At 40.9% G+C, this 15,733-nt stretch overlaps 1 protein-coding gene across 1 annotated transcript; it reads right to left on the bottom strand.

The window, feature by feature from the left end:
• Nucleotides 1–12,952: 12,952 nt before the first annotated feature.
• LOC130597082 (trace amine-associated receptor 5-like) lies at nt 12,953–14,242 on the bottom strand. Its single transcript, XM_057405304.1, is given in 2 exon segments — nt 12,953–13,248; nt 13,251–14,242. Coding segments are annotated over 2 exon segments (996 nt in total). The 5' UTR covers nt 13,951–14,242.
• Nucleotides 14,243–15,733: the final 1,491 nt, after the last annotated feature.

Genomic DNA, 15,733 nt, shown 5'->3' with positions numbered 1-15,733 from the left:
TTTTTAGGGCTGTTTTTTGCACCCAGAACTATCACACCTTATCCAAAAAGATCAAAATCTGACCACACAAATACTCACAAATACACTTGCCCTAAAAGCACATGTATAAAATCAAGCAGCACATAACTACTAAAGATGTCCTAGCCTGGTTTTCATTCATGCAGATCAAATTTCAGCATAAACTAGATATTGTAAAGATACTGTAAATCCAAATTAACAAAACAGCTTAGGACGCACTTGCAAGTCAAAACTAGCAATTTACCTGTTCTGCAGTAAGAATGCAGACTAATTAAGCCCATGTGTATGCAACAGAATCCCAAAATTTTATCCAGGCTGCGCTTAGTCTTAAATTTATCTTTTCCACCCCACTGCACATCACATTAATGGGTTTAACGTTTTAACTTCACTGGCTCTCCACACTTCAACCCAAACCACCTGCCTTCCAAGCAGTGTCCTCTTCTCCTGGCCTGTCAGCTTCTGGTTAACAGACACTGCTACAACTCCAGTTACAGGGAGAGAGAGAAAGTGCATCTAAATGTTTAAACAGAAAAGAAGGAAATGAAAAAAGGCCAACTGATTTGTCAAGTGTGATACCAGCTGTGCTACAGTTTGCAAACTCAAGCCCTTATGATTTAAAAAAAAAAAACAAAACAACAACAACCCAAAACACACCACAATTAACAGTCATTGTTGCCAAATAGTATTTTCTTTCACCTTCAGAAATGCCTGTTTTAATACAGTACAGCAACATCTTGGTTGTTTAAAACATGACTGTTTTCATCTCTCCATGATATGAAATGATCTCCAGTGGAGGTGCCAAGACATTGCACTAGCTGGATACATCCCACCAGAACTTCACGAGGGATGTCACTATGTCACTGCAGAGGTCAGGCTCATCCCTGTTGCCCTGCAGGTTCTGTGGTGGATGAACAAGCTGCTGCTACTATAAAGACAAACCCCAAAAGACTTTGACATAGCTGCTCCCAAACCCTGCCTAGAGTCTTCAGGTGCTGAAGTGTGTTCCCTAAAAATGAAAAACCTTACTGCAGATGATTGTTTAAATATATATATACATATATATATATATATATATATAAAAATACAGGGAATGTATTTGCACTCTTACACATACTTGCTGCACAACTGCCTGTGAGTCATGCTATCTTTCTGCAGTATCGCTTCCTGTCTTTGTACCACATGCACATTCAAGTTATTTTGCATCACAGACTAAAGTCTGAAGTCAGCCAGCCAGCCTAAATCCCACTTATCTGGCCCAAGGCTGGCATAACAACTCTTAATCTTTATGAAGACTATAGGTAATACTGAGTTGAGTTTGTATTGTAAGATCAAACCCATGCAAACTTTAACAGCAAATAAAATCGCTTTATGCCTTAGTGTATTGGCTGAGTATGGAAATTCTATCAACTTAGTAGAAAACACATTCAGAGGCATAAAATAAAAATAAGAACAAACCTAAAAGAAGTTAGTTTGAAAAAGATTTCTCAGAACTGTTGACATTGTTTCTTTTAAAAGGTATGACTATCTCTTAACACCTTGGTATCATGCTATCTACAAAGTCAGCACTGGCTAAAAATACTTCTTAGCTTAATATAATATTTAATGTTAAAAGTTAAACACTAAAATGTACCTGCTGGGAGAAAAGACAGCAAAAGACCAAATTACTTTGTGTGGAATGGCTACAGAACTAACTGAAGTGTTCCTTCACAATTGTCTTTACTCCCTTCATGTTTGCATTCACTGTTCTCAGCAACAGCATTACAATCAAGAGAATTACAATCAACAGAATATTTCATCCAAGTCTTGACAAAAACAGTGACTTTTTGTTTTTAAAATTTCTACAGCTAACCATAAGAACCTTTAAGCAAGTTATACTGCACTATACTGACAAACGCACAGTTTGTACAATACCTGAGACTAAGCTTTTCAACTTTCTAGCTACACAGCTGGGCAGCCAAACACAACACATAAGGAGAGGATGTTCACATAATAGATTGCAAAGTCCATGGGGTTATAGTTTAGCTTTTTGTCTGCACATGTAGATCCCTCTAATTGTTGGCACAATTCTTTGTATCAACACACATATTTCAGTTGAGGTTTATAGTAAATTTGTAGGATAGCAGTGTAAATTCAGGGCTGTTCTACTCTATACAAATTCTTCCACCAGTAATGCCATTTCCAAGTATGTTAATAATGCAGGCTGGTGACAGACTAAGCTACTGGTCTGGAGAACAGACAGAAAGAGAGGTAAGGGGTCAGCCATCACCTCTCATCACTTCCCCGTCTTTACCACAAACTCCCCAAGTCAAGAAAAAACAAACTGAACAGTCCAAAGAGAGGGAAAATTTTGCATCTTTAAAAAAAAATTATTTTATTTTTTAAACAGGAAGTGTGAACTTCTTCATTCTAGTTCTGAGAGCAACATGTGCATCTGAAACAAACACCCTATGTCCACTCACACACCCTTTGCTAGTTCGTGCTGAATTACTCAAACACCAACATGTTTTCTAGAGAGTGTTTGTCAGACTTGGGAAAAAAAAAATCCAGTTTTCCTTTGGCTACGTCCAGTCAGATCATTGCTGAATGCAGAGACAAGAAAGTGGGGACTCCACAACTGATGAGCTCCCCTGTACATTTCTTGAAAACTCCATCAGGACATAAGGATGCAACATGGCAAGCGCAGCACATCAGACCTCAGCTGCAGTCACCTAAGTGTCTTGCAGGCTCTGGTCAGATACCATTAGTAACCATCCTATCTATTTTGTATTTTCTTATTTAGATATTCTAAGAGTTTTCCTTCTACAAGTCTAGCCTATATACATTAGGGTAAGAACCCTTACACTTACCGCTTAAGCAGTGTTTTAGCATCAGGACTTAGAAACGTTTACATGGATCCTTAACTTCACAGAAAGCAAAAAGTACAAGCTGCATTCCATAGAAATGCCTGAAAATTTAAGTCTGATCTGAATTAGGATCTTATGCCTTTAAATATCCATAGACAAGTCATGGGGCTTTCTTGTACGTCATTAATTTTATTTTTTTTTTTCCTAAAAAAAGGTCACAGAAACAAAGCTTCTCCCAAACAACTCCTGAATGCGACTTCCTTTGTAAACTACTGCCAAAAAAAAACCAAAAAAAGTGCAAGATGTTTCAGGCAGGGTGAAACACAGACAAAAATGATAAACTGCTGAAAAGTCCTGAGGAAAAAAAAAAATTGCAGCCAGTCACAATGTTAGCTACACAAAATTTGTATCATGGTAACAGCCATGATTAGTAAGATTTCTGCAATGCAACACTGCATTCGTTTTACCACCCAAATACTGAGATGAGACAAGGTGCATCTACAGAGTGACCTATGGCACCTACCTAAGGCAACCCAAACACATTATCATCTTCAGACAGCAGCATCTGCTCTTGATTTTAGCAGTAACTTTGTAGCAGGTAAAATTAATCTTAAAAAGAAAATTAAAACAAACAAAAAAGTCTTGTAATAAAGGGTAGACTGTATGCAGGAAGTACTCTGCTCCAGCACTTGAGGCATACTCAGAACCAACTCATAGAAACTGACTTAGTAACACAGAGGTGAGTATTAAAACTGTCATTATTTTCTCTAATGGGGATGAGGGAGGTTCAGTTTCATTTCTGAATTTGTCTACTTTTCTCCCCTTTTATTAGGCTAAAATATTTAAAGACAGAGATTGTACTTTCCATTTTGTGCTTTTATAGCTTCTAATGTGCTAGAATCCTGGTCCACTGCCCCAGAGCAGGCTGGGGCTTCCATAATACAAAACCAATTGTGGAGCAGAATAGACATGCAAACAAAATAGCAATAAAACTAAATCCTTCCTGTCTTCTTAAAAAAAGGCTCCAGATTTTCTTTTATCATCTAGTTTCAGGTAGAAGACAAACTTAAATCCATATAGGGTAGGGAAAAGCAAGCGAAGTTGATTTAAAACTTTGTTTGCTCTACTGCACCAACACTAACATAAAAGACACCAAAAGGTATTTTTCTATTACACTCTGCCCAATTCCCTCAGCCTTGCCACATTAGCAATGCTGAAAAAACCAAGCTATGCTACATAATGGCTAGAAGTACTTTTTTCTTAGAAGGTAAACAAGCAAAAAAAATTTGACTGTGCCACTGGTCAGTGTTTTAGTAATTTTCCCCAGAAACAATTCTGTTTAAAGCAGTGGCATTCAAGACTGACCAGTGTGGCAAACTAAAATACAGAATCCTGAAATATATTAGGCCTAAGACATCACCACTGCATATCATACCTGGCTAAAATAAGAATACGCTTATCATTCTCTGATTTGCCCACACTGATACTTATAATGAACTAGGTGAAGGAAGCACATAGCTTTCACAAGCCTAACAGAACATACTAGGTCTTGGGGAAGTACCTTAGGTAAGGGAATTATACTTCCTAGGAGTGCACAAAGCATTTCGAGGCCTAACAGCGAAGCAGGAATAGGAAAATGAACACTGGAACTACTGGGGAGAGGAGCAACTGAAGGGCTAAAAATTGGACCCAAAATGAGTGTTTTGAAATGCCAAGTTTCTTTTATAGAATCATAGAATGGTCTGGGTTGGAAGGGACTTCAAAGATCATCTAGCTCTAACCCCCCTGCTATTGGCAGAGACACCCTCCACTAGATCAGGTTGCTCCATGCAAGCTTTTGCAGCTGGTAGACAAACAGCATCTCCCTGTTGGATTAGAACTCCAGGGCATCTAGCATGCTATGTGTTCACACCAAAATCTCCCTAACAGCAGCTTGTTCACTTTGACCCAAATGTTCAGATCAAGTACACAGAGAGAGAAGTTATTTGCACAAAATCTGACTGCGCTGGATGCTTAGTCTCTCTGAGGCCTGCCAGGATACTAATGACTACATATAGTTCACAGTCACTTCCCCGCCCTGCCTTCCTCCTCCGAAGAGTTTCACTTCAATATAAGCCACCAAGAAGAGTGCTACTTAATATTGTGACACAAGACTACAAGAGATGCCTTCATGAATGGAACACAATTACAGTTTATAACAATGCCACCATTTAGCATCACTTTCTTCTAACTTTAACATATTTTAACTTTTTTCCCTCCTGTTTCTTTCTTATTAACAGCACTCACACAAACTCCCAGAAAGGCTGCACTGCTAGCAAAGTGCACACCTTGATGATGATGGGTAAGGAGGGCTCTGTTCACCCTGTCAGCATGGCTCTCTGCCTTTGCACGGCTTGCTCATCAGTGGAGGGGGTCACAACGCAGAAGCATATCGTTTCCAGCAAAGTATCCTGGGGCTCTATCACTGAGTTGCAATTAAGGTGCAAAGCAGAGCAAAACCTTTCACTTCCTTCTACAGTCTGAAGAAGTGGCCGTTCCTGATGCAGCAGAGTTTCACCAGCAAAGCAGTAACAAGGCTGGGCCAGTGGCCTGACACACCAGACCCAGGCTCGCTATTTACACTAGTGATTTTTACAATCTCCCTTCCTCCTGCTGACATGCTTTCCTCACCTCGGATCTGGAATAGCAGGGAGGGCGTTTCAACATGGCGAAGGTGACCATCCTACCCTACAATTCCATATAAAACGCTGGCTGCAGGCCCCGAGTCTCCCCTCGGAGCATCACGGGCAGCGGCAAGCCTAAACCCATGCTACCAGGGGCATGTCACCGGACGGGCGTGGAGGAACCCGGGCGGTGTTGACACAAGCGGCCGCACTCCAAAGCCACGCCCGCCCCGCAGTCCCGGCCCTGGCCGCCCCGCTCGCCCGCAGCCGCCCCGCTCTACCCAGGCCGGACGGCAGCACCAGGCCGGGACTGAGGAGGGTGGCGGCCCCGACCCTAGCGAGGTCCTGCGGGGCGCTTCGACTCCGTCCACCGCCCTCCCAGAGGCTCCCCTCTGCTGGCAGCCCCTCCCGGGCGGACGGACGGACACCGCCCCGACCCCCCCTCCTTCCCTCCCTCCGGGAGGGCAGCAAGCACGCCCCGTAGCCGCAACACAGTTCTCGCTGCTCTTACCCAGCCCTGGCGAACCTGGACCCAGAGATCACTGCTGACGGCGACAGGGCGGGAATAAGCCCCCCCACCCCGCCAGCCGCGACGGCTGAGGCTTGGGGAGGCAGGGCCACGCCACTGCCCGCCCACCGGCTTGAACGGGCGGGCGGGGTTTGGCCACGGCAGCCCGCCCGGCACTGCTGGTGCGGCCCCTCGCAGCCGGCTCCTCCCCGGCCTGCGGCCGGTGGCTCGCCGCTGACAGGTGGAGCAGGAGGAGCGGGGCAGCCCTGAGCTGTCAGCAGCCCTGTGGGGGTGGAAAAACTGGGGAGTGGGGGGGAAGTGTAGTTTAAAGAAAAGGTGCTGTCGCCTCAGAAATTAAGGGGAAAACATGACTACGGAAACAATATTACAGGGAAAAATCCAATGTTACTACATTAACAGCCCGCGCTGAAACACTGCCTTCAGTTTTGATCATTTCTAAATGGGAGCAGACACTTAGAATAAAGTGAGTAGGAAATTACCGATATATTTAAAGGTGTCTTTAAATGTAGAGGCTTAGAATATTTAGCTGGGCAAAGGGGCAAGCCATTCCAGGAACAAGGAAAAGTGTAGGGTGTATTCCCATGGCTGCCAGTCCTGGGCTGGGTGGACAGGGGGTGCAGGCCACGCGTGGATGTGAGGGCACTAGGAAGCTATAGGAAGCAGAGACATACAAATCCCAGTCTCCTTCTGACCCAGGTACCTGAGAAGAAGGGGCAGGGGTGAGCCTCGAGGCCATCTGCATAGCAGCCGAGGTGCTTCTGCATCCTCTCTGGCTCTCCAAAAGGAAAATTACAGACCCTGGTGTTCCACAGTGCCCTGGGTTGGACTGCGTCATCTGCAGGATGCCCCATGTGCATTAAATCCCACAGAGTAAACAGCACACAGGACCTAATTGCTGGGAACACTGTCTCCTCCACAAAGACCAGCTGCTCTAGGGAAGGGCTGCAAAACTTGGGAAGTGCAAGTTTATTTCGCCACAGCATAGACCTTGGTCATCACTAATACTTAAAAATAAATAGAGCAGTGGAAACCTTAATAACAACCTAACCAAATCACACTAATAGTAAAGCGCATTAAGCTGTCAACACAATAGAGTGAAGCTAAAGGCCTGTAGTAGATAAGACTACCCTTTACATAGGTGGCTCCTCCTGTGTCTCAAAGCTTGCTGAAAGGAGAGGCAAAATAACCTCGGAGACTTATATGCCTATGTATAGCTCTTATGTTAATTGATGCTTGGAAATCTCACTTTCATAAATTAAAGTTACTAAGGAAAAAATACATTCTTGATATGCATATTTGCTTCAGAAATGTTGTACACATTAGCAATGATTTTACTTTCTACATGCGCAGGAGTTTCATCCATGCTGTTGGCATACTAAAGCTGATCCAAGATGATTCCACTACATGGTGTGCTAATGAGAGTATAATGCACGTCCCTTCTGAATTAAGGCCTCACCTTGATTTTTGTCTCCAAACATTTGTCATATAAATTTTATTGATTGAGCCCAGTCACTCCTGATTTACAAAGCTTTAGCTGAGCTCGCTGTCAGATTTTCTCCAGAAAATAATACATCTTTTGCTATCTGATTTAAAATATGTACTTTCCATTAATCAATAATTCTCTTCATCAGTGAGAATACTTTATCTGCCGATAAAGTACTTTATCTGCTCTTGGTACTTTTTTTTGGAGGTAATGCACAGACATTGCTAATCAATGTTCATTTGAAAGAGGTATCCAAATGCTTTCCTAGTGATACTGGGTGTTTTATGAACAAAATGCTGGTGCTCACCTGCTGTCAACTCACTTATCTTCAGCATTCACCTTTTATTGTTAAATAACTAAAGATCTTTGTGATGCAATTCTTAAAAGTAACTGGTGGCAGCAAGCATATTACAGCCTGGAAGGAAAAGCTGGATTATAAAACAAAATTTTCTTTAAAATCTTGTCTATACCAGGAAAATATAATAATATTTTCATATTCTTCAATATAATAATATAATTATGAAGATACAGTTAATAGACCAGCCATAATGTCATACTTATTGATCAGATACTGCTAAGAGTGCAGTACGTCCTTAGAAAATTTTTAACTCCTATAGAAAAGCCGTTGACTGTGAGAATGTGCTCTGTTTTACCCTTTAAATGAAGCAGGAGGATTCCTTCTATTTTCTGCATGCTTTCCTCTGCTAGCAGTGGTGTATGGACAGGAACTGTAAAGAAGCAGCCTTTAATTGTTATTGTCAGAGGTGCTGAAATGGAGTGCTGCCAAACAATTCTGTCTCTAAACTCATTGGCTTCTTTCTAGAGAGTTACCTGCGGACTGGGGACAGACTTACATATTTGCTTACCTTTCCTGTTGCTTTTGGAGCATGATTAGATTTCAATTGATTAAATGAAATGGGGAAAGCTCTGGGGAAAGAAAGGGGAAAATGTTGAAACCTGCTATGCGGTTCATAGGCTCAGCATACCACAGAGGATGCTCTGAACATTCACTGACTGAAGATCAGAGTATTTGCCAATTATATTCTGATGCTGTGTTTAAAACTTAAGGAGATGTCATTTCAAACACATACTGTTTGAAGATCCATACTCAGTATGGTACCTGATGTTTGAAAGAATTGGAAGTTAAACAACACCAACATAGTGTGATTTTGAAAGAGCACACCTTACTCCTAGCCCAGAATCTGAATCCACTCCACCTTTCTGAATATATTTCTGTCTACCATCTCCTGCTCTTGCCCTGGCGCTGAACTGACAGGCACATCAGCCCAGCAGCATGGGTGTCACAAGCATCAGGGGCTACCGGTAACATAGAAATGAGGCACTCATTTCCGTCCAGCTCCCTGTGCCTGCACAATGCATGATGAAATGAAGGGGAATCAGCCCAACCCTGCCCTTGTATTCCTGCTGAGTGTCCTCTTTTCAAGGTGTGAGCGATTCCTATGTGTTTTTCTAATTTACCTTGTGGATGAGTTTCACTGTCTGCTATCACATTTTACTTGCCTGCCTTTAACTTTTGATAGGAAAAGCAATGCTGCCAGTGTTTGGTACCAATAGCAAACTGACTGGCAGAGCTTCCCAGGTGGTTGTTACTGATGCATTCCACCATCAGGAACAATTCCCGTTACTGTTGTTATCATCTCCATTTGCTAATTTAATTAAAATATCTGCTTCAGAACCTGAAATGAGATTAGGTTTCTATTACACCCCATGCTGTACAAAATTATGACGGATGATGGTTTCCAGCCTGGACAAGCTAATGGATTAATTATATTGCAGAATGGCCTGTAAAACCTATTTGTTTGTGGTTTTGTCTGTTGGGTTTTTTTTTAAATGCATTGGCTATTTGCATGTTATTTAGTCTGGTACTTTCTCTCTAGCAGCAGTAATTAACATGTTAGAATGTTTTAAATAAACAGAAAATATTTGTGCTCAATATTGATAATGTTTAAAAAAAAAATAAAAATAAAAAATAAAAACAATAAAAAACAACCAACCCAGGAAACTTCCTTTAAGTTTCAAAGACTGTATTATACTTTCATAATGAAATGAGATGACATTATTGTTTCAAAGCCCAGTCTTTAATTAAGTACTGCCTACAAATACATAATCTTTCTAACTTCAGCCAGACCATTTTGAAATTACAAAGAGTTATAAATGACATACAGTTAAATGGTGAAATATTGTTCAGATGAAGAAATACAGGTCCACAGAAGGAAATATATTAAAAATAAGAGTATTTATGGACTTTGAGGCCAGCAACTAGCTCTGATACAATCTGATCGGTTTTCATTTGGAAAATGAGGTCATTGTTGAACAATTAATCTTCATCATCTTACAGCACCTCCTTGTTTTCATTTTATAATTCATAATTATCTTCATTGCTTTTTGAAACCATGGAGAAGAAAAAAACAAACAATCATTCAAAGGGATCCTAACAGAATTTGGATAGATAAACCAAATAGACATCAAAAGCAAGGGCAGATTGGGAGTTATAAGGATGCTGAATATATTGTTTAGTGATAGTTGTGAAATGTGGTGTCAGAAAATGGGGAAAGCAATCCTGGCTACTTCCAGAGTTTTAGCAGCTTTTCCTTCTCACTTGCTTGCTCTGCCACTGTCACTGTACAAATCAGTCCTCTGGGCTCTGTTTTTGCCTTTCTCCGTAATTCCTGCCTGCTGTTTAGCCAAAAAGGAGATGTAGCAACAATCACACGGTGTTATGGCATAGTCCTTGTACAGTGGCATAGGTGGTGGTAACCCATCAGGAGAATAAGGCTCATCCACTTCAACAGAAGAAAACTATAAAGACATATTATATGGTGAGGCTCAAAAAGAAGTGGCCAGTTAAGTGTGTTCATGGCAAATACCCTCTGTGATCTGTTGAAGACCCATAGAAAATATATCAAAAAACAACTAGAAACTCAGTGGAAGTTCACTTTCTCTATTGCTTTGGCTGCAGTGAGTTCAGAGCAAAAGGCATTATTGAAAGATGTTGTTAAGGTGCTCCTACAACCTGACTGAATTTGAGACTTGCAGATTTCTATATAGCTAAATGTCTAAACTTCTATTACATGCCTTGTTTAAGCTCAGTGCCCCACAGCTGAATATCTAGTGCAATTTTAGATTCCCAGATGTGCCCTGTCTAAATGCTGCTTCATTGGTGCTGGATGCTATCCCATGTAGATGTAGCAGCTTGCCTAAGGCATCTTAGGTGTCACTAGACAAATGATTCATATCCTGTTAGTATTCACTAACTACAGCCTGAGCTTGGAAAGACATTCTGGCTATGCTATCATCAGTGCATAGGCTTTTACCATAATTATAAACACCTACCCATCACATTAAATTTAAGAGTCTTAATCTAAAAACTCGTCCCACAGTCCAGGTCTTTCAAGATGTACCACAGCTTCCCTATATGTTTCTATAGTAATTTAGGACCTGAATTTTTCTAAGAATCCGATCCTGCCTTTCACTCTTTAGCCTGGTTGCTTGGGTTTGGTACCTTTATTGTCAAAAATCTACCGCTATATGAAGTAAGGGTCAGATTTTTGCCTTCTGCTACAGCATGAGCAAACAGAGGAACAGCAGAAGTAGCCGTGGCTTTTGTCCTAAGAAGCAGTGAAGATTAATACAGCAAACTGGACACTGAGAGAGTGAAGTGGGACTGCGTGACACTCCAACTCCAGACATAAGGCTTCATAAAGGTCCCAGTTTAAAAACACCAACATTTTACAGTCACTTTCTATTCAGGACACCCCTGAAAATAACACAGGCCCTCTTTCTCATCTCCTTCCTCCATACATATGCTTTAGTGTTAAATATTTTGAATACCGGTATTTTTTCTGACTGGGGTCTTAAGATTATGGTTAAAACCAAAGAGTTTGAGATAAACAGATATCAGAACAGATTACAACATCCCAAAGCTATAGCTCGTTTGTACTAGTAGAGGAAACTTTCTTGCCATGCAAAAAGCATAATGGTAAGATAAAAAAGAGGGGAAAAAGGTTTTACCATTTAGTTTATTGCATACATTAAAACAGGCAGCTGCTACAAGAATCACAGTATTGCAATGATTTCCCACAGAATATCTGCTGCACAATTCCTCTCTTTTGTTCTTACACACGTGGGGCCTGATTCAACTGTCTGCAGCACCCAGTGAAAAACTATCCACTTTTTTCAGTAGGCCATGGGGCATCTGCTGGTTTCTTACTGTTAGTTGCATGCTTTGTGTTGTCTGTTCTCTTTGTGTTTGTCACTCAGAAAATATGCAGCTGACTACGAGATGGAATGAGCTGTTTTAGAAGGCACTAAATATTTTAACAACTTTCAAACCTAGAACAGTTTTACATACCATTAACAGAAAAAGAAGACAAAATTATTAGAGCTGCTATTGGGCTGCTTGTTAATTTTGTATAGAAGAGTCACTACTGCTTAGCACTTTTTTTTTCTGATAAAATGTTAATAATAATGAGGTAGAAAATAACTTTCTTATGAATAGTACAGAACTTCAACATGCAGCTTGCTGTTAAACAGAGGTCTCAATTTACCAGCATCTACAGATTTAAAATTGGCCTTGTGAAAGCATATAAAGATAGCTGATGTAAACTGAGAACCTATGCTGGCATTTTTTGCACAACCCAAGTGTGTAGGCATATGTTGTGTCTGTAAGCAGACATACTCATTTCTTTGGAAGCAAGCAAACAAAAGAGCATGTGGAGTCTCAGGATTGTCAGGGAAAAGAAGACAAAAGAACAAAACATAAAACATCATGACACCTACTGGTATCTGGAGTTGGGGTATGCTGTGCATTCCATGTCCTCTTCCCATTTCTTCTCCCTGCCTTTATGCAGTAGGAGTAGAAAAGATACAGAGCAAGGCGAAAAGGGTGTTCATAGTTAAGGAGTGTCCTCCTTGCACACACAGATCAAGCAGGCACACATTCTATGGGTTTCAGTAAACATAATTCAGAATAGTATCTCCCATATGTAGCCATTGGCACAGGGGCGCACCCCTTGGGCTAGAAAAATAGTGTAAAAAATAGTGGTGTAACTGAAGAATAGTGTGGACAAGGTCTTCTTTGGAGTTTGCTACAGCTAATTTTCAAACGCTTGTTGGAATCACATAGTGCAAGACCTTAATAAGGTGTGTCTGCCATGTGTTGTGGAAGGTGAGTCACAGAATGGCATGTGTATTTAAATTGCGGATGTGCCCGAGCCAACTGTTAAAAAATGTTATAAAATAAGAAAAGAAATACTAGCTAAATGGATGTTGAAGAATATTCATGAGAATCTATATGTATGAAATAGCCTACAATATTTTCTACAGTGCATATGAAAGCTTTGGTCATTGCTGGTACATGTCTACTTAGATGTTCTGGAGCAAAAGATCCCATGAGTTAAAAGACTAGTTTTACAGCTTTCCTGAACCAGCGGTAGGAAAATACATAGATCAAGGGATTGCAGGCAGAATTGAAGTAAGCAAACCAAATTAGGATGTCAAACAGATCTGGGGGGGTAATGAAATCCAGAAGACTGTCTACCATAGTGTCAATAGTAAAGGGAAACCAACACAGGAGGTAGATTCCTACAGCTACCCCAAGAGCCTTTGCTGCCTTTCTTTCACTCTTAGATGCTCCCACGTGTAGCTGAGACAAAGTACTTTTACTCATGTTGTTTGTCAGCCTGGCTTGTTAGCCACAGTAAATATTTTTACATACAAAACTATCATTACTACGCAAGGGAAGAAAAATACTGGGAAGTTCAACCACCCCCAGAGCTTGTTGAACAGCAGCTGACAACTACCAATACAGGGCATGTCTTTCAAGAAATGGTCCAGTCCTTCTACAATAGCTTTAGTATAGAGGAGGATAGAGCTATAAGTCATAGGCACTGCCCACCCCACCCCAACGTAAATGGAGACCACTTTGATGGTGAACTTGGTGGGGTAGAGCAAAGGTTCACAGATAGCACAGTACCGATCAATGGAAATGAAACACAGATGAAATATGGAGGTCAAGCAAAAGACTGTGTCCAGAAATGTGTGCAGCCTACAGAAGTCATCTCCAAAATACTAGCAGCTCTCTACAGACCGAATGGTGCTGAAGGGAAGCACAGTCAGCCCCGGGAGGAGGTCAGCAAGGGCAAGGGAGAGAATCAGGAGGTTGGTGGGCGTGTGCAGGACTTTGAAATGGAAAACGATGATGACAACAAGGAGGTTCCCCAGCAACGTGATCAGTGTGCCCAAGGCACAGGCCACATAAATGGCCAGCTGGACTCCAAAGGGGTATAAGGTCCTGTAGCAGGAGCCATTCACCTCGTAGCACAAGGTGACGAGCATCTCCTCCTTAGCACTGGGACTCTGGGGTGAACTCACGCCAGCCTGCCCACGTCCCATTGCTTCCCCCAGCTCTGCCACAAACCTGGAAAAGGATTCACCTCCCAGCAGAGGTGCCAAATGACTAACCTGAAAAAAGGTGATAAAAAAGCAGATTAGAAGGAGAGATGTCTTTTAATCAAATACTTTTATTAAAACCATCAGGCAGTTTCTGTATTTCAAGTGAAAAAATGAGCCTGATTTGTCTGCTTTATATCTCTACTGAAATAAAGCAGCTCCAGATCAATGTATTCAATTCTTGTGGCAACATTTTTATATTACATCTTGGTTTTCTTTCAGCCAATACCATGAATAGTGCAGGAAATGCAGCAAATACAGAGGTTTGTGAACAAGCAGTCAATAAAGAAAAGGTCTGCCTTAGAAAGAAAACCAGTGCTGAGTAACAGGTATTGCAAACCAAAGCTCCTTAAGGGATTTGAAAGCTTATTCTAGTATAATGGTACACTAGTTCTTTTGAATTTCCATGAAAAAGAAGTTCCAATTTAATTATGGATCTTTTTATTAAGTAGAAACTGTGAAGTGATTATTCTAAACAAAGTAATATCTGATTGCAAAGGCAAACTCCTCAGGCCAAGTGGCTCATTTTATAGTGTTCTGGCTATGGGGATATATGTCGATATCCACTGTGCTGATGACATGAACAGGCAAGGCAAACAGAAATATTGTTATATGCCCTAAAGATTGCCCTTGCTTTTTACTTATGAAACTGCTATTTAAGTTTTAAGGTATACAATTTTTTTATTTGAACTGCAAGAAACATACAATATTAATGTATTATAATAGATTATTCCAGTAGTCTTTTAAACAAATCAGATAACTGAATTATATGATTTTTGACAGTAAGACAACTACAGTTAAACACATACTCATCTATAGGTACTATATGTATTTTTGTTCTTGAAATGATTGATATAATAGATGGAAATTATTCCCACTTTTCCTATCCTTCCCAGCAGCAGCAAAACATAATAGCAAACTTCTCAACTGTATTTCCATAAACTTTAAAATCAGGAATACTTGCAGTAAAATTTCTCTTTTCATAGAATGAAAGCTGTACTACAGTGGACAGAAATCCTTTTCTATCTACATGTCTACTGCCTGAGTGGAAAGCATGAGATGTCATATAAACCAGATAGAGTCCCTATAGGTGACTAATGTGCCTTAGGGGCACAGCGAGACTGTTGTGTATTTGGCAAAAAAATTGCCATTTTCTAAGAAGAAGTTTAAATGCACATGTGCTCAGCTGCTATTGAAACTCTAAAGATTTACATCAGTGTTTGCTGTGAATTTTCTTTCTTTGTGTGTTCCTTCAAGAAAACACAGTTAATGCCAGCTCATCCTGGGGGGCATCAGTGACTCTCACCCTGTGGAGGATTTCCTTGCCTGTTCCTAAGCCTCAGTCTCCCTAAAACCATGCCTTTCACACCAGAAGGAGGTACATCAGATACCTGTGGATTTTCCTTGCTTCCCCATAGCAGTCCCCATTTCTAGTCTGCAATATAAGTTGGCAGAAGAGGTGGATTCAGCAGCTTTCACTCCTGGATGATTTTGTGACATTCCTTTGACACAATGGTCCGTTTTAACATTGACATTACAGAGACAAATATCACTCAGGAAAGTCCTAAATTTTTCATCTTAGGCAAGATATGGGGTTTCAAAACAAACTTCCCATTTCTCAGTGAATGTTTTCCTGATGCTCAGATCCTCCACTCTCTTCTCCTGCTCAGTCAGGGCAATCTCATACAAGTTCCTTAAGGGACTCTGATGGTACATCTCTCAGAAC

Source organism: Pezoporus wallicus, unplaced genomic scaffold, assembly GCF_028554395.1.
Source record: "Pezoporus wallicus isolate ANWC-B61680 ecotype Strahan unplaced genomic scaffold, APGP_CSIRO_Pwel_v1 contig_3817, whole genome shotgun sequence".
In the NCBI taxonomy this organism is placed as follows: Eukaryota; Metazoa; Chordata; class Aves; order Psittaciformes; family Psittacidae; genus Pezoporus; species Pezoporus wallicus.
Note: the sequence above shows the minus strand (reverse complement) of the source record. Positions and strands in the feature narration are given on the sequence as shown.